This window comes from Cricetulus griseus, chromosome X (assembly GCF_003668045.3).
Source record: "Cricetulus griseus strain 17A/GY chromosome X, alternate assembly CriGri-PICRH-1.0, whole genome shotgun sequence".
In the NCBI taxonomy this organism is placed as follows: domain Eukaryota; kingdom Metazoa; phylum Chordata; class Mammalia; order Rodentia; family Cricetidae; genus Cricetulus; species Cricetulus griseus.
In genome coordinates, this window is record NC_048604.1 from 20,372,223 (window position 1) to 20,391,686 (window position 19,464).

Genomic DNA, 19,464 nt, shown 5'->3' on the forward strand with positions numbered 1-19,464 from the left:
TAGGTCTAATACATTTATGCCAGACAATCAGTATCATGCCACACCTGCTATAGGTAATGAAGAAGCAAACTTCTAAGTGTTTTCTGGTTTCAACTTTAAAAGAAAATGAAAGACTTGGTAGTAAATTCTTATTTTCTGGCCTCAAATTAGAAAAGCATTTAGACAAGATGTTCTCATTTTGGCTTGTGCATTAGAATCCCCTAGTGTGTATTTAAGCCCTATTCTGACTCTCTCTCTCTCTCTCTCTCTCTCTCTCTCTCTCCTCTCTCCTCTCTCTCTCTCTGTTTGTGTGTGTGTGTGTGTGTGTGTGTGTGTGTGTGTGTGTGTGTGTGTGTGTGTGAGTACATTGGTGTTCTTCAAAACATTCTGACTGATTTCGCCAGGACTAAATCGTGTCATGTTAAAGTCTTAGTCTGGGGACAGTCCTATTAAATCTGAAGTTAAAGACTGGATTGAGGCAAGTAAAGAGCTGGTAAAAATGAAAAGATCAGGGGACTTGCTTTTGTTTCCGTATGCTTTATAATAGACCACACCTGGTCAAATATGTGCCAAAGTCAACCATTGCCATTCAAGAGACCAAAGAAGGGGACCTTAATAGAGGCGTGGTTACTGTGTCTCCTACAGAATAGATTTAATAAACTTCAGCTATATGGTTAGAATTGGCATCTGCCTAGGATGCCACTGTATAGTTAGATTTTCAAAGTCTGAGTTCATTCTTATTTCATTTCCCCCTTTTCCTCCATCATCCTAGGCAAGTGCCCATTTTCCACAGATCTTAACCTGTAAATGTAACCAATCTAAATCTGTTTCCAAAGGATGTTTCCCTCAGCTTAAGGAGCAGGACTTTAAAAAAAAAGCATAAAATGAAAATCATAATGGAAGATGGCAATGGATTTTATTAAGGAGGAAATGAAAATGACTTAATATGGAGTAATGCCCTGTCTTTTGGGACCCACTCCAAGGTCCCAGTGACATTAGTTGGACTTAGATGTTTAGGTCTTTTCAGTCATTATGTCTTAAAGGCACTTTTGCAAAGTTATTGTGCTTTTACAGTCAGACTTTGTTTGGTACATTAGCTTCATCTATGTAATTGAAACAATTGGGTTGTACACCTGCTGCTCCTGGGGTACCTGGCATTCTTAGTGTGAAAAATCTAGGCAGTGTTTAAATCATATCTGCTATTATTGATTATGATTTTAAATCCTATGCAGTGATATTTTCTTGAGGAGACAATCTATTAAGTTGAAAATGGTCATGGGATTGAATTCAACTGTGGTATTCTGTTTGACTCAATCCATCACTTTGCAATCTCCTAAAAGCCACAGTGTTCTCTGTCAGTTGTCTCAGAGCATCTTCCTAAAATGAATTTACTTTAAAGTTAAAGATGATTTCAGTGCTTCTTCTCCAGTAGACAATTACATTGCTATATTCTTTGGCAGGAAGAAAAACAACATAGCATTATTTTTTATGTTTTTCTTGAGTATTGTTAAAAGAAGAATTGTCAGTTTATTCTAACACGGTATAATATCAAAAAGAACTGCTATTAAAATGCAATTTTTTCTAATAAAAGCATTTGGGGAAGTTATTTGCCAAGAGGAGAGAAGGAAAAGGTTGAAAAGAGAGAGCAAAGGAATCTATTAAGTGTTACTGACCTTCAAAGATACCTTGTCAGTGAATGCTAAACACAAAATAAACCAAGTCTAAAACCTATTATTAAAATGGTTTTTCCTCTCCTTAGCCCAATAGTTTATCCTGCCTCTTACAACATCATACTTTATATTCTGGATGAATTTGTGTCTTTTTGACAGACTCTGTTAGGAATGCATACTAAAGGTCAAGTGTAAGCCATTTGCTGGTATTTCTTGGCAGCCTTTATACTATGGTAAATAAAGACTGGAAGCAGCTTTAATTTGCACTATAGCCATATGGATATATATCTCGATGAAATGTGCTTTTTCTCCTACTGATTGCCACAAAGGTTGCAGTTTTATTATGTTTGAGGTATATGTGTCTGATGTGCATATGGCAAATGCCAGGGCACATCTGTGGTTATCATAATTGTTTTTTTTTCTTTCCATCGTGGGTACCAGAAATTGAAGTTAGTTCATCAGGCTTGAAAACCAAGTGATTTTCCCCACTGAACCACCTTGCCAATCTAGGTTGTAGTTTTTCATGATTCAAGAGTTTTATGTGAGTCATTTTGGATTCCTCTTTTGTCAAATCCAAGACCCAATCAGAGGATTGGATATTTCTTTTTTTTTTTTTTGCGGGGTGAAGGGGGGACGTTCAAGACAGGGTTTCTCTGTGGCTTTGGAGTCTGTCCTGGAACTAGCTCTTGTAGACCAGGCTGGTTGTGAACTCACAGACCTGCCTCCAGAGTGCTGGGATTAAAGGCATTCACCACCAATGCCCGGCAAGATTGGATATTTCTAAAGATTCTTGTTTATCAATATTATGGAACACATTCATTTCTTTTCATCCTACAGATTACAGTCCACTGAATTCTTGCTATCCACCGTGTGACTGCTGTTTTCCAAATTTGTTGTTCTACTTTTAGTGCTAATTTTCATTACATCCTTTATCCTGGTACCAGATGGCATACATCAGATGTCACAGTACCCACCTAGAACACACAGAGACATCCACAATGAAGTCCGATGTCCTGCTTTAAGTGCTCCGAGAAAAAAATCTCTATGAAGAGAATCTTCAAGGTTAAGGGAAACTTCACTGAAGAGTGACATGTATGCAGTTTAGAAAGGCAAGTAACACTCTCCAAGTGGAGAAAAGGAAAAACTGATTTTCAAGCAGGGAGTGTATGCACAGAAAAACACGAACATGAATGAGAATAGCATGTTTGACGAATTTTGCGAAGTTAGATATGAATGACACAGGTTCATTACTGGAAGTAGAAGTTAGGGGAAGTAGAAGGAAGTGAATCTAATGCACAATTCAGGCCAGATTGTGCATCTGCTGGCCTTCCTTTGTAGCTCTCATCTCCTTGAGAAAAGACATTATCTTAGCACATAATGAACTCCTCAGGCCTTGCATACTGATAGACACACACAATTCTTTTAATGAATTGGGTGAATAAGAAGGGAGACAATGGGTCCATATTAATTCATTAGCTAGCTCATTCATTCCAATACATATTGACTACCTCAATTAGACTTCAGGCCAGAACAAAATTAATTTCCCCCTCTTTTATACAACAGGAGTTGTACTCCTTACTGCAAACATATAGTTGCTCTTTTTTTTCTTTTTTCTTTTTTTTTTTTACTGGCTTCTCTATAAAGTTATGCTGTCTTCCCACGAATCAGAGGCTAGCTTCTGCAGAAGTGAATTTAACTTCAGCTGTGGCAGTGACTTCACTAAAGGAGTTAATCACTTGTCAGCTTCCTGTATTGCTGATATTCCTGAGATGGAGTAGTTATAGGGGAGGTATAGATCTCTGGAGATACATTAGGATATTATGGGAATCTCTGTTTTTTCCTGTGTGTTTACTTCCACAGTCAACAAGAGACTTTTAACATACATATTTGAGAAATGAATCCAAATCATTATCAAAGATAAGGGATGCAGAAAGCATACCATCAGAGCATCAGGGAAAGTGCAGCAAAAATTAATAGAGAGGGAGAGGAAAGGAGGAGAAAACTTCTGAGAATGTAAATGAAGATTTACCACATTTATGCAGTTCTATCTTTAGGGAATGCTAAATCACAAACTCATCATTGGTTAATTAGAAGGTAATTAAAATTGTAGCACAGTGATTGGATAAATAGTTAATGACAGCTGAATAAATGAAGGAAGGAAATCTGGTGAAATTCATATATTTTTTTTCAGAAAGCAAAGATTCAGCTATTTTTCCTGCAGTGCATCTCTCATAAAGGATACCAATATCCCTTTAGCATTAATTGATAAAATTAACTAGCCAAAGATCAGAGGAGCTCCAGCTCTCACTCTCCCTTTCAAAGCATCTTACACAGAAATACAGATTTATCTGACAGCAAGTTCAATTTTCATTCACTCACAGCATGTGAAATCATTTTGCTGAAAGTTGTTTACAACTTATTTACTGGCACCTTAAGAATCTATTAGGGGAAATTGGTGTTCTCTGTGTATTGTAACTGTTCCTATTAAAAGGGCTGGCTCAGCCTAGGCTCCTGACCAGATCTAGCTGATGAGCTAGTTTTCAAAACCATTGAAGTGGGTTTTGCAGTGAAAACTGTGCTTGCTTTTGATAATTTCCTCAGCTTTATGAAATCAATCAGCCTGAAGGGAAGACCTCATTACAGATCTGACAAGATAGACTCCAATTTCAATACCAGAACAACTCTCTGCCCTCAGGCTCAGAAATCTGCAATTATTTGTTTTATTGAGACAGAGAAACCCATAATACTGTAGTTCTGGGCACATTGTCAGGCAAGAACTAAACAGATCACCTAATGGTCAGTGTGTTAAGAACTTGCCCTTTTCTGTTACTAGGGTGGAAAATTGGTCAACAAGAATTGCAGCATGGCTTAAAGCCAGCTCAAAGCAGGTACTGATGAACCACCTTCTTTCTGTCCCAGCTCCCAAAGATGGGGTGAGAACAGTGGGTGTCATAAATGTTCCCCTGGGCTAAAGTACAGCAAACTTGGGACCACTTTTCTCAGTTCCTGTGAGGAATGCCAGACTTTAAAGAAAATGATAGATCGCCTGTCTACCATCTGTCACTTTGAACTGTTGTATCAAATCAAAAATATTTTGGACCTTGTTTTCATTGAGTAATGTGATTTTGCTGTGTTTCCCCAGCATTAAATTGTATAAAGGAAAAGAGCTCTGAAGCATTCTTCTTCTGAAAGTTGGAAATCTATATTTGGTTTTCCTACTCAGGAAACTTAAACACTTTAAGGGGTTTATAGTTCACACTTACTCAAATAATTCACCATTACCAGGCCTGGTGGATATCATCCTCACAGGGAAAAAATACAGAGAATACCCCAAGTTCAGGGAAATTTGGATTTAGACAAACTATCCTTGTCCATCACAACTCCAGTGGCACTCCAGTGTTGCAGTAGTATAGCATCCTTGGATGAGGAACTTCAGTTGTAGTTTATTTTTACATTTTGGAAGGTCCATGGTGATGAAAGGAATGATCTACCGGTATCACTATTTCCAGATTCTTCATTAATGATTTACTTTAATCACTATACATTACCTGGAAGAAAAAAATCAATTAGAAGAGCACAAAGCTAACATCTCCCAGTCCTTAAATAGGAATTAGCCTGGAAGCGTAGGATCGACACTATATATACTACAAATGTTCCTAATTCACTTTGTGAGACAATTCATATAAAGGCCTGTTAAGAGACTATGTTAGTTACTTTTCTTGTTGCTATGACAAAATACTGACAAAACACAACTTAAAGGAGGAATATTTACTTTGACTAATGGTTGGGTATTTTTTTGTCTTATGTACCTCTTTCTTGTATATATGGTTTCTGTTTTTATGGTATGTGTCTATCTGATCGTCTGTGTGTGTGCATTTGTTTTTTTAAATATTATTCTACTTTGCTCATTTTGTTTTGTTTTGTTTGTTTTCCTGCTTGCTTTCTAAAGAGAGAGAGAGAAAGATGTCCAGTTGTTGGGGGAGTGTGGGGCGGACCTGGGAGGAGTTGGGGGAGGAGAAACTGTGATCAGAATATATTGTATGAAATTAATTTTCAATAAAAATATTAAAACAAACATAAAAAAGAAGTAGGCAGAGGAACAGTGTGTGCTAGAGATGTGGAGGAATGAAAATCGATTAGCTAGATCTCTGAATGCTAGGTAGTCCCGAAGGGACCCCATATCATCATGCTCCGCAGCATCCAAGAACTTGTCAGAAAAGCACATCACAATTCATACTTACTGAATCTGAATCCTTGACAAACACAGTCTCCAGAGAATACATAAACATGTCCAGAAATAAATGTTGGGATAAAGTTCAAGCTGGGCATAGTACAGGCTACTGGGGGCGGGGGTGGTCCACGCCTTTAGGCCCAGCACTCTGGAGGAAGAGGCAGGCAGATCTCTGTGAGTTCCAGCCCAGCCTGATCTACAAAGTGAGTTTCAGGACAACTAGGGCTGTTACAGAGAGAAAACCTGTCTTGAAAAACCAAAACAAACAAATAAACAAAAACTGACAACAAAGGCCTGAATTGGATGAAACATTTTTATGAAGATTCTGTTTGAGGGACCTGGCCTGATAGTGGTGGCGCACGCCATTAATCCCAGCACTCTAGAGGCAGAGGCAGGCGGATCTCTATGAGGGTGAGACCAGCCTGGTCTACAGAGCTAGTTCCAGGACAGACAGAGAGAACCTGTCTTGAAAAACCAAAACATTAAAGAAGTTGAAAGACCATTTTTTGTGAAAATTGGCTATTATCTTTCTTGCACATTTAGGAAATGGTGAGTTTAGGGAAAATTTTGCTCTGAAAGTTATGTCCATTACAATTCAAGAAAGACTTTTATTTACAAAAAAGGAAGTCTCTCTCTCTCTCTCTCTCTCTCTCTCTCTCTCTCTCTGTGTGTGTGTGTGTGTGTGTGTGTGTGTGTGTGTGTGTGTGTGTGTATGTGTGTGTGTGTACACGCGTGTGCACATGCCCGCGCACGCACACACACAAATCCCTTGGGGCTGTAATTTCAGGTGGTTGTTACCCTTCCCATATAGGTGTTGGGAATCAAACTCTGGTCTTCTGCTGGAGCTCAGTGTGCTCTTAACCACCTTGCTGTCTCTTAAGCACTTCAAGGAAGACATTTGCAAGGGAAAAATTTTGCCCTTTTCCATCTCGTCCCCATTATTCACCAATTACTCATTAGCACCTGCCCTATTTTCAGCTAAAATCTACACAGCATATTGGTTCCATAACAATTGAAAAAATAGGTTTCATTTTCTTGCTATCAATTAAGCAAGAAATAGGTTCTATGAAATGTTCAGTTGTTTCAACTGCTACCCCTTGGAGCGAAGAGTGATATTGAAATACGACCATTTTCAAAACTGTGAATAATCCTTCAGAATTATTAGGTAGAATGACAGGGTGGCAAAGTATATCAAATGTGGAGTCAAAGGTTTTCCGACCTATAGGAGACAGAGAATGAATGTATGGAGGGAATCCTAGAGATGAAGAAATATTACAAGAGGACCTCATGATGTATTTATGGCGCACCTATTGTTGTTTTCCCACAAATTTAAAATTAAAAACTGACTTATACAGACTGAACATGTCATATTTAAGAATATATGTATATGCACATATGAATGCAGTAACAATTAAAAATAGGTCATGAATTTGAAGGTGAGAAAGGAGTGTATGCAAGGTTTTGAATGGAGGAAAGGGAAAGGAGAAATATTGTAATTCTAGTATAGTCTCAATAAATCCTCACTAACTTGTAGCTAGATGTCTTGACATCCAACTGTCGAATGTGATTTCAGCACTTGAGAGACGGAAGTAGGAGGATCAGGAATTTGTTCAAAACTAGGCTGTATAATGGAATCTTTGCTACTCTATGCAAAGCCCCAGATGAAAAACTAAAGAAAAGAAAGCCACCTAATTGGGAGGACCCCTCCCAGCTATCATAATGTTTCATACCTGATTTTAAACTGAAGTCATTTGGAAAATAGGACAAATTCACCAGGATGTTGCTATTGAAAAAAAACAAAGCTGCTCTTTTCAGCATTAATTTCCATGTGACAATTGCTACCTTCAGTTAATAGATTGCTCAGACCTTCAATCATTTTCATTTAAAGTGAACTTACCCAGAGGATGCATCTAATGTCATATAGTTTATGAGTCAGAGCTTTAGACAAGAAGTTGGATCCTCAGGGTCACATTTTATTTGATCTTCTAAGTTGCAAGTGTTAGAATCGTTGTGAAGGAAGGGTGTTCCTAACTTGATCTGATAGACAATTCCTATATTGTACACAATGAACTTGATAACCTCAAAAGTTTCTTCCAAATATAACATTTTCCAGTTCATCATGTCTGGTAGAATTTAGTAGCAGTTGCTTTTACAAAAGATCTAAATGTAAATTTCATAGTTTCGGTGAGAGTTGCACTATTGTCATTGCTAATATTTTTGTTTATGTCATCATTGAAACTCACCAAGAAGTCTTGGCATTAAAGTAATGGATTTCCTTTTAATTTTCAAGTAATTTTGGTGGTGTCCTTTTACTTCAAATATACTTTGACATAAATCATATATACATAGCACATAAGAGCCCCTATAGGTACGTTTTGATTTACTGATTTACTGGTTTATTTGATTCTGTCTTCTGGGAAGAATGAAACAATACAATAAAAATAGCTAGGAAACACTAGTATCATAGCGTTCACTTCGCTCTATAGCTCTTGCTTGCAAGTTACAAATCTTTGAAGACTATGTTGGGTCCTGGATAATATAAAATGTGGATTTGTGTTCAATGAATTGGCTTACCTGTGAGATGTCTCTGTATTTGACATGAGATCTTTCCCTATTAAAAATAAGACCTGAGGTGCTGCACTAAATTTTCATGTATCTGGATCTTATAAGAGGTCAATTCACACAAAACTCTTGAAATCTCTGTCTTACTTAGTGTCAAAAAATCGGTACATTAGTATGAGGCATAAAATATCCGAATCACTGAAGTTATTATCTGGTGCCAAATAGAACAAATACAGTTTTGACCAAATGCCTATGAGCAAGACCCTCATCTCATCAGATTTTTATTTGCTGGGCTACTTCAATTTTTACAAAAATGGAAAGAACAGCAACAAAAAAGTTGAATGAAAATATACTATGGTTTTGGATTAGGTCAAGTTCAGATAAACTTCTTCACTTTACAGTTTCTCAGTATAAGAAATGAAAACGTTTAAATCAGTATTATAGTAGTTGTGATCAATATTTAGTGAGCTTACCATGTCCATTCAGCCCCAGCATAAAATCCACTCCCTTGACACCTCACCGCTCACTCCAGGAGGAAACAGAAGGGGTACTGACCAGAAGCAACAAGTGGGAAAGCCGTGCCCTAGAGCAGACAATTCAAGAAGGTGTTTTTTATATAGTTGATTGGAACATACTGTAATGAGCGGGATATGTTTATTGAGCATAACTATGGGCCAGATGTGATAATGAATGTCTCACACACACCATCTGCTTTTAGATTTGTGTCAGTCCCGGGAGTTAGGTACTCTCCTTACTATCTTCCACTTACAGATTATAGCTCAGAAGTTCTGGAAGCACCCTGGTCATCTACTTCATAAATAGGGAAATGGACTAATACTTCATTCTTAAAAATATCAAGTGCAAGACAAAATAAAAAAGAAACTCTTATGATTAACAGTCATTAATCGAAACAGGCTAATCTCTGAGAATTTCTTTTAATCAGTATTTTACCCATTCTGTAGTATATTGCTCAAATGATTGAGATGCATTTAAAATCTAATTATTTTAAATAATATTGCTCCAATCAGCATTAGCACTTTTCATTTGTGGCATTAATTTTGGGTTATCATCTGCCAAGGCTTTAATCACATGGCTTAATATAATGAGCTAATGAGCTGCCTGCCCCCACTTATTGAGGGTAAATTAATTCATTCAATACTCACTATATTAATGTATAAAGGGATACAGTTGTGGGGTTCAGAGTCTCCTTCGAAGAACTTACAAGTTTATATGGAAAATATTGTTCTAATTCCCTTACAATAAAAATAATAGCCACAAACATCTATTTTTTTTAATCTCTGCAACAACCCTGTGCAGAGTTATGACTCATTCCACACATTATGTGACTAGAGATAAGAGAGAAGAGGTTTGCCAATCTAATCTTACTATTAAAGTCAACCAAAGATTCGCATTCTCGGTCTGTTGTGCTTTGCCCCTTATACCAGCATTCTGTTTTCCTTGGAACTTCATCTGATCAGAATGATAATGCAGAAGGAAATGTTGAGAAAGTTTCGCAACTGTACATAATCACTTTGGAGTGATTACAGACCCCCACTACTCTGTCTACTTTGACAGTTTTTAGTTCTGTTCATAATACATAATTACTAGGACATAGGGAGGATGTAAGTGAACAGTTGACTTAAAGAAAAGAAGCAAGTTTGAGTATTTCATGTAGTTACTTACATGCTGTAAATGAAGGATATTTGCCAAGTGCCAAAGGACACTTAATGGAGATTTTCCCAGGGGAGTCTAGTTGCTAGGGGGAAAATTACCTTTTACATGATCTGAAAATATTAGCAAACAAATATTTATTATAAACAATAATGTGCAAGCGTTTTGCTCAGTGTTCATGTTACTGTGAGTTGACTGACATTTGCCTGATTGTCTCCCAATCCTTTTATTGATATTTTATAACATTGTCTTAAAAATTGTACAGTTGTGGGTCATAGAAAAATTAGAGGTTAAAAAAAATGAATCGTATCAGACCAACCTGATTTCCCCTTTGATAGGAAATAGTGTATAAAAGGCTTGGAAGAAATATATTTACTTTGGGCTTTAACAAAGTTTTCCTTTCCGTATTTCATTACATTCTGATTGAAACACTTGAAATCCCTTGTGCTACTACCAGAGTGAGACCTTAACTTTCCCCTATCTTCAGGTATGTCTAACCTGCTGCTTGTGAACCACTAGCTATGAATGCAGCACAGTACAGAGTTTTCAATTTACTTAAAACATTAAGGATTTTTTGTGATCTTTTCTATAACTAAGTTTCACAAATGATGGCATCCCTTCTTAGTGTCAAAGATTTTGACCCATCTCTAAGACTTAGAGAGTGGAAAGTACATTTTGACATTCTGTGTGGTGTAGCAATGAATAGTTAAGTGTCAATGCTTCCAACAGCGTTTGAACATGATGAGAGAAATGCCAGCCAACCTGGCCTACAAGCCCCCATTATTCTGGCAAGTAAATAACTGCCCACATGTCCATCTTCCTTTTCTTTTTCTCATTTGCCATGAGCTTACAGGTTTTGTTCTTAGAGACCTTTGTCTGTATCACTGGAGATGACAGACACCAAAGTGTCTAATGCTTGTATCTGTATCAGTTCAACAAAACTCATCACAAATTAATAGAGAAGTGTTACGGGATAATTCAAAAATTCAAAGCTAACCCTTTTCAAAGAAAAGTAGGCCCTACTACAGAAACATCTAAAAAAAAAAAAAAGTCCCATCTTGCTTCAGATGAAGTCTTACTATGTAGTCTAGCTTGGCATCAAGATTCTGTACTTATATGACCCCCTTGCCTCAGCCTCCTGAGTAGCTGGGTCTATAGGAACAAACCACTACATCCAGTCAGTCCTGTCATTTTAATGGAAGAAGTTCAAAACAAAAGAGGGAGGATTCTTCTGAACGACAGAGTTACTGTCGTATATTTTAATTCTGAACTTGTCAATTAATCTGAAAAAACTACAGAGGGCAACTGTCTTCAATGATTTGTCTTTTTACATTAAGACACCAAGACTCTGTTAAGACTTCCGAGTTTTGTTTGCTTTTTTCCCCAATAGCAGCTCATATACTAAAGTCTGGGGATGATCCCAGTCCTTAATGGAGTCTGGACTTTGGCTTTCTTTTTCTTCTTTAGGATTGAACCAGCTGCCCTTTGACCCTGCCAACAACAACGAACCCCTGCAATTTGGTAGTGCCAGTGGCCCTCTGGTCCCAGATGGCCTCATTGAGAATGGAGGGGAATCAAGCAAGAAAAGAAAGAGAACAAATACTCCTTCAGGTAAGCTAGGTGATAATGCACTGTCTTAAGTCAGTGCTGTTGAGCCAGTTTTTCCCCATAGCCTGGTAGGTTGTGGGCTCTATGCCAGGCAAAGTAGGGACTGCAGAAACAAGTCAGAGGCCCTTGCCCTTTTCATCTGATGGAAGGGTCACATATATGAATAACTGGTATCACAAATGATGTGGTGAATGTATGCAAGGGAGTAAAGCAGAAATGAGGGCTATTTTGATTCACCTTTAGAGAGTATGGAGTGCTTCATAGCACAAGTGACATTTTTAGCAGATCTTTGAAGAATAGGTAGATTTGAAGCAGGAAGAGTAAATGAAGAATTTGGATTTTTATAGAAAAAGAATTTTATGAGGGACTGTTTCACTACCCACTTGTCTTTTTATGAACATGGAACAGGATACCCTCACTTTGTCTCTAAATCAGATAATTGCATATATTTCAATCTCTCCAACTCCCAATACCTTTACAATCTACATCATGTCCACATGTCTACTGTTACTTTGAGATAGTATTTCTCCATGTAGCCCAGATGACCTCAAAATTCTATCTTCCTGCTTTGATGACTGAGTTGTATGATTAGAACTTTCACCACCATAGCAGGACTTACATGTTTTTTATGCCCTTAGCATTAGTTAGAATACCTGAGAAACAGATTCTCCAGACTCCCCTAAAAGAGCACAATGTATTGTTAGCACTCACTGAAATCCTTTCCCTATTCCTCCTGTCTTGATGGCATATTCTCATCTTAAATTTCTCTAAACACAATGAGAAAACAACAAGAAACCCAAATATTAACTGATCATGTGTTATTAAGGTTTCATCACTTAGGTCAGACAACAACCTGAGATACTGGTGTGGGCCTCATAGACATGTTCTTGGGCTTGTTTGTTTTTTTGTTTTTACTATTACTTTTATTTTCAGCTTGCAAAACTAAGTATGTTTATGAACACAGTATCATTTTCTGTCTCTTAGATCATAGTCAAGATGTTTGCTAAATATGTGTTTGGAAAATAACAGTACAGTATAAATATTACCTGTATGGAACCCTTAATATAGGACAGAATTCTTTTTTGTAGAGTTTGGAAAGGTAAGGTGGATAGCCCAGGAGCTGGCATGAGTTCTCACCCTGGAGATATCTCTGTCTGTCTGTCTTCTCTCTCTGTCTCTGTCTCTCTCTCTCTCTCTCTGTCTCTCTCTCTGTCTCTCTCTGTCTGTCTCTGTGTGTGTGTGTGTGTGTGTGTGTGTGTGAGAGAGAGAGAGAGAGAGGGGGGGGAGGAGAGAGAGAGAGGGAGAGAGAGAGAATGTGTGTGTGTGTCCTTCATTCTCTTTCTCAGCTTAGAGTGAGTTCTTAGCCTCTCTGAGTTTCCATTTTCTTCATGTGAAGCAGAAATGAAGAAAAAAACGCCTTCTTCAAGGGCTTGTTAGTCAAAGTAGTTGAATTGATGTAGGTGATATTTAGCATCATATCTACATTTAATGAATTGCTATTCTTTTCTTATTATATGACATGATTCTCATCTTTTTAAGCATCAATATATTTCACTTTTCAAGGTTATCTATTGTAGATACAAAGTGTGTGTGTGTGTGTGTGTGTGTGTGTGTGTGTGTGTGTGTGTGCTTGTGAAGTTATTTGCCTTTTAAACTATGTTCAACATAGCTCCACTTTGATCATTTAGGGGCATCATTGGTTATTTACTGCACATTAATAATCGATTACAGTTTTCAAAGTTTACTAGGGAAGATTATACAACTTTACCTCTATACTAACTTGTCCTCAGTTATGTTGGTTTTCTAGTTATTACAGCTACAATTTATACAAGGCCTGTTTCTTTTCTGTAGTCTGCAGTCACTTATTCCTCTCAGTGTTCTTTTTTTAAATTAATGTATTTATTTTACATCCCTACCAAAATTCCTCCTCCTCCCTCCCTCCTCTCCTCTCCCATCCCCTCCCCAAACTCCCCTACATGTTCTTTAGCAATTCTTTTCTATTTCCAATTAGTTATTGAACTTTGAAACTAACAAACAAAAAATACCTTAAAAAATCCTAACCATCTTTCTAAGTTCATTTCTCACATGTGTAGGTTAAATAAGGGCAAAATCGGCTGTCAGTAGATCCTGCCATGGAGAGTGTACTCATGATTTATAACATCAACTTTAAAACATTGCTTTTGGCTGCTCTGAGGCTTTTTGATCACTTGCTCGGTTTTTGCACTGTAATTATAAGTGATGGACTAGTTTCAGGCATTACCTTTCTAACTGTGGTTAACTCATGGTGGTAGGAAAAGGGCGTGTGTAGTAATTTGAATTGTGAACCAGCTTTAAAGAATTGACATTTCATTTCTAATGAGCATATTCAATGTGAGCCAAGTTAAGTGTTGCAGATAAAGGATTTTAACAGTAGATTACACTAATCTATAATTAGCAGAATCAATTTGCATTCAAATAATGAATATTCTGAAGTTCCTTAAAAACAGTGTGTTCTTTAAAATAAGTGGAATAAACTCCTAGAAGGCTAAATTAACTTTCCTGAAATCCTCTTCACACTATTTGCTTAGTGAGACCTTTCTTTGTTAAGTAGCACAAAGGTAACAGCAACCTGGTTAAATGACCACAAATTCCAAATTAGTGTAGAATAAATTAATGAGGTTTTGCTATAGAAGGAGTCCCTTATAATTGTTCATCTGGCAATACTGTGATATTGCAAATGGGTGGATTGCTACATAATAGTATTTCTTTCTTGTGCAGTGCTAGACAAAAGGAAGAGGGAAGATTGTTTGTGAATAGGAACTTCTCTCTTCTGTTGTCACCATTTACTACAGTAACATGGCAAAAAGGGAAGCTGAGGTTTGATGTTCTTGTAGGAGCTTCACTTCTGAGACACTACATGTCTACCTGTTATAGCTCTTAAGCATAGCTATGAGTCCAAGCTGACTCTTTGTCCTTCAGTGCAAATGAAGTGAAGCTGAAAATAAACCAGCTCCAGTGCCTCACCATACCTCTTCTTTCCGTCCTTTCCCATTTCAACTAGATTGTCCCTTTTCAGCAAACTGCTTGTCTCCCCTTATACTAAAGCTAATTTCCTGAAGGTTACTGATGATTTCCGCTGCTGTTTTATTCTCTCAATGGTTCCTGTGGTTCATTCCCTTAAAGATTCTTACGCTAGAAACTTGGTACCAAATATGCCACTGTTGACATAATGAAGTCTTTAAGAGCTGGGCCCTCCCTGGTGAAAGGTATTTAGGTCAGGCGAGCTCTGTATCTAACAAATGGATCAATGCTGGTCTCTTTGAGTGGTTGGGTCTTTCAAGAATAGATTGATTTCCACAAGACTACAGTTTTATAGAAGGGCATGCCTGGCCTTTCCTGTTCTCTTGCTTTCTTGTTTGTATATGTGCCCCTTCTCCACATGGCAGATTCCTTTTCCCTTTTTTTCCAAACTTTTTTTATTTGAATTAGAAACAGGATTGTTTTACATGACAATCCCAGTTCCCTCGCCCTCCCGTCCTCTCCTAACCTCCCCCCCCAACTAAAACCTTATCTGTCAGATATCTTTTCTGCTCCCCTGGATGGTGAGGCCTTCCATAGGGTGATATCAGAGTCTATCATATCCCTTGGGGTAGGGCCTAGGCCCACCCCCGTATGTCTTGGCTCAGGGAGTATCCCTCTATGTGGAATGGGATCCCAAAGTCCACACCTATGCTAGGGATAAGTACTGAACTACTACAGGAGGTCCCTTAGATTTCTGAGGTTTCCTCACAGAAACCCATATTCCTGGGGTCTGGATCAGTCCCGTGCTGGTATTCCAGCTATCAGACTGGGGAGCAAGAGTTCCCAGATGTTCAGGTCAGCTGTTTCTGCGTGTTTCACCAGCCTGGTCTGGACCTCTGTGCTCTACACTGGTCCTTCTCTGCATCTGGGTTCCAGTTCAGATCGGTGATTAGTTATGGGTGTCTGCTTCTACTTCCAACAGCTGCTGTATGAAGGCATATAAGTCAGTCATCAATCTCATAATCAGGAGAGGCCATTTAAGGTAGCCTCTCCTCCGTTGCTGAGATAGTTAACTGGTGTCATCTTTGTAGATCTCTAGATATTTCCCTAGTGCTTGGTTTCTCTGTAAACAAAAAATGTCTCCCTCTATTGTATCTCCATTCTTGTTATCTTGTATTCTTCCCCTGGCTCATACTTTCTGCTCCCTTATGTCCTCGGCATCCCTCTTCTTCTTCCCTTCTCATTCTCCTAGCTCCCTCCCCCCTCTTCCCGTGCTTCCAATTTTCTCAGCAGATCTTGAACCTCTCCCCTTTCCCAGTGTGGATTGTAGGCTGTAATCCTTACTCTATGTCTAAAATCCACATATCGGTGAGCACATATCATCCTCGCTCAGAATGGTTTCTTCTAGATCCATCCATTTTCCTGCAAATTTCAAGATTCCATTGTGCCCCCTCCCCCCGCTGAGTAGTACTCCATTGTGTAAATGTACCACATTTTCTCTATCCATTCTTCTGTTGAGGGGCATCTAGGCTGCTTCCAGTTTCTGGCTCTTACAAATAGTACTGCTATGAACATCGTTGAACATATGTCCTTGTTGTATGAATGTGCTTCTTTTGGGTATATGCCTAAGAGAGGAATTGCTGGATCTTGTGGTAGACTGATTCCCATTTTTTTTGAGGAGTCGCCATACTGATTTCCAAAGTGGCTGTACAAGTTGGCACTCCCACCAGCAGTGGAGAAGTGTTCCCCTTTCTCCACATCCTCTCCAACATGAACTGTCATTGGTGTTTTTGATTTTGGCCATTCTGACAGGAGTAAGATGGTATCTCAGAGTTGTTTTGATTTGCATTTCCCTGATGGCTAAGGATGTTGAACACTTTCTTATGTGTCTTTCTGCCATTTTAGATTCCTCTACTGAGAATTGTCTATTTAGTTCTGTACCCCACTTTTTAACTGGTTTTTTTGGTGTTTGGGGGACTAGCTTCTTGAATTCTTTGTATATTTTGGAGATCAGCCCTCTGTCAGATGTGGGGTTGGTGGCTATCTTTTCCAAGTCTGTCGGCTGCCATTTTGTCTTGCTGACTGTCTCCTTTGCCTTACAGAAGCTTCTCAGTTTCAGGAGGTCCCATTTACCAATTGTTGACCTCAGTGTCTGTGCTACTGGTGTAATGTTCAGGCAGCAGTTTCCTGTACCAATTAATTCAAGGGTATTTCCCACTTTGTCTTCTAATAGGTTCAGTGTAGCTGGATTTATGTTGAGATCTTTGATCCATTTTGACTTAAGTTTTGTGCAAGGCGATAGACTTGGGTCTAACTGTAGTCTTCTACATGTCTGCAACCAGTTATGCCAGCACCATTTGTTGAAGATGTTCTCTTTGTTCCATCGTATAAATTTGGGTTGTTTGTCAAAATCAGGTGTTCATAGGTGTGTGGGTTAATATCAGGGTTTTCAATTCTACTCCATTTGTCTACCAGTCTATTTTTGTGCAAATACCAAGCTGTTTTCAGGACTATAGCTCTGTAATAGACCTTAAAGTCAGGGATGGTGATCCCTCCAGAAGTTCCTTTATTGAATAGGGATGTTTTGGCTATCCTGGGTCTTTTGCTTCTCCATATAAAGTTGAGAATTGTTCTTTCAAGGTCTGTGAAGAATTGTGTTGGGATTTTGATGGGGATTGCATTGAATCTGTAGATTGCTTTTGGCAAGATTGCCATTTTTACTATGTTGATCCTACCTATCCAAGAGCATGGGAGATCTTTCCATTTTCTGGTATCTTCTTTAATTTCTTTCTTTAGAGACTCAAAATTTTTATGGTACAGGTCTTTCACATTTTTGGTTAGTGTTACCCCAAGGTATTTTATGTTGTTTGTGGCAATTGTAAAGGGTGATGTTTCTCTGATTTCTTTCTCCACCAATGTGTCATCGGTATATAGTAGGGCTACGGATTTTTTTTTTTTAGTTAATCTTGTATCCTGCCACTTTGCTGAAGGTGTTTATCAGCTGTAGGAGTTCCCTGGTAGAGTTTTTCGGGTCACTAATGTAGACTATCATATCGTCTGCAAATAGTGAGAGTTTGACTTCTTCCTTTCCGATTTGTATTCCCTTGATCTCCTTTTGTTGTCTTATTGCTCTAGCTAGGACTTCAAGGACAATATTGAATAGGTATGGAGAGAGTGAACAGCTTTGTCTTGTCCCCAATTTTAGAGGAATTGGATCGAGTTTCTCTCCATTTAATTTGATGTTGGCTGTTGGACTGCTGTACATTGCTTTTATTATGTTGAGGTATGTTCCTGTTATCACTGATTTCTCCAAGACCCTTATCATGAAGGGGTGTTAGATTTTGTCAAAGGCTTTTTCGGCATCTACTGAGATGATCGTGTGGTTTTTTTTTTCCTCAGTCTGTTTATATGGTGGATTACATTGATGGATTTTCGTATGTTGAACCATCCTTGCATCCCTGGGATGAAGCCTACTTGATCATGGTGGATGATTTCTCTAATATGATCTTGTATTCTTGTTTTTGATTTGCCAGGATTTTATTGAGATTTTTTGCCTCAATATTCATGAGGGATATTGGTCTGTAATTCTCTTTCTTAGTTGTGTCTTTGTGTGGCTTGGGTATCAAGGTTATTGTAGCCTCATAAAAAGAGTTTGGCAATGTCTCTTCTGCTTCTATTTTGTGGAACACTTTGAGGAGTATTGGTATTAGAACTTCTTTGAATTTCTGGTAGAATTCTGCACTGAAGCCATCTGGCCCCGTGCTTCTTTTGGTTGGGAGACTTTTGATGACTGCTTCTATTTCCTTAGAGTTTATAGGTCTGTTTAAGTTGCTTATCTTGATTCAATTTTGGTAAGTGATAACTGCCCAGAAAATTGTCCATTTCCTTTAAATCTTCAAATTTTGTGGAGTACAGGTTTTCAAAGTATGACCTGTAGGTTCTCTGGATTTCCTCAGTGTCCATTGTTATGTCCCCCTTTCCATTTCTGATTTTGCTAATTTGTATGATCTCTCTCTGCCTTTTGGTTAGTTTGGATAGCACTTTCTCTATCTTGTTGATTTTCTCGAAGAACCAACTCTTTGAATTGTTTTCTTTGTTTCGACTTTATTGATTTCTGCCCTCAGTTTGATTATTTCCTGGTGTCTGCTCCTCTGGCGTGAATTTGCTTCCACTTTTTCTAGAGCTTTCAGCTGTGATGTCAAATCTCTGGTTTGGCTATTCTCTAGTTTCTTCATGTGAGCCCTTAGAGCTATGAACTTTCCTCTTAGTACTGCTTTCAAAGTGTCCCATAAGTTTGGGTATGTTGTGTCTACATTTTCATTGAATTCTAGGAAGTCTTTAATTTCTTTCTTTATTTCTTCCTTGACCCAGGAATGTTGCATTTGCATGTTGTTCAATTTCCATGAGTTGTTAGGTTTTTTGCACTTTGATTTGTTTTTGATTTCTAACTTTAATGCATGGTGGCCTGATAAGACACAGGGGATTATTCCAACTTTTTTGTACCTGTTGAGCTTTGCTATGTTGCCGAGAATGTGGTCGATTTTTGAGAAGGTTCCATGTGATGCTGAAAAGAAGGTATATTCTTTTGTGTTTGGATAGAAAGTTCTATAAATGTCTGTTAATCCCAATTGGGTCATAACTTCTGTTAGTTCCTTTGTCTCTTTGTTAAGTTTCTGTCTGGTGGTCCTGTCCAGTGGTGAGAGTGGGGTGTTGAAGTCTCCCACTATAACTGTGTGAGGATTA

At 38.2% G+C, this 19,464-nt stretch overlaps 1 protein-coding gene across 11 annotated transcripts in view; it reads left to right on the forward strand.

Moving 5' to 3' along the window:
- The window catches only part of Enox2 (ecto-NOX disulfide-thiol exchanger 2), a 260,352-nt gene that overhangs the window by 93,479 nt on the left and 147,409 nt on the right, over nucleotides 1-19,464 (forward strand). For 9 of the 11 annotated variants that reach the window (XM_035450053.1, XM_027433459.2, XM_035450051.1 and 6 more), the window contains one exon: nucleotides 11,581-11,724. The exons of the other annotated variants lie outside the window; for them this stretch is intronic. Coding sequence is in view for 5 of the 9 variants with exons in the window: in XM_027433459.2 (XP_027289260.1) it covers nucleotides 11,581-11,724 (144 nt within the window). In the remaining 4 variants the exon portion in view is untranslated. The remainder of the gene's footprint in view (nucleotides 1-11,580; nucleotides 11,725-19,464) is intronic. 11 annotated transcript variants of the gene reach the window in all.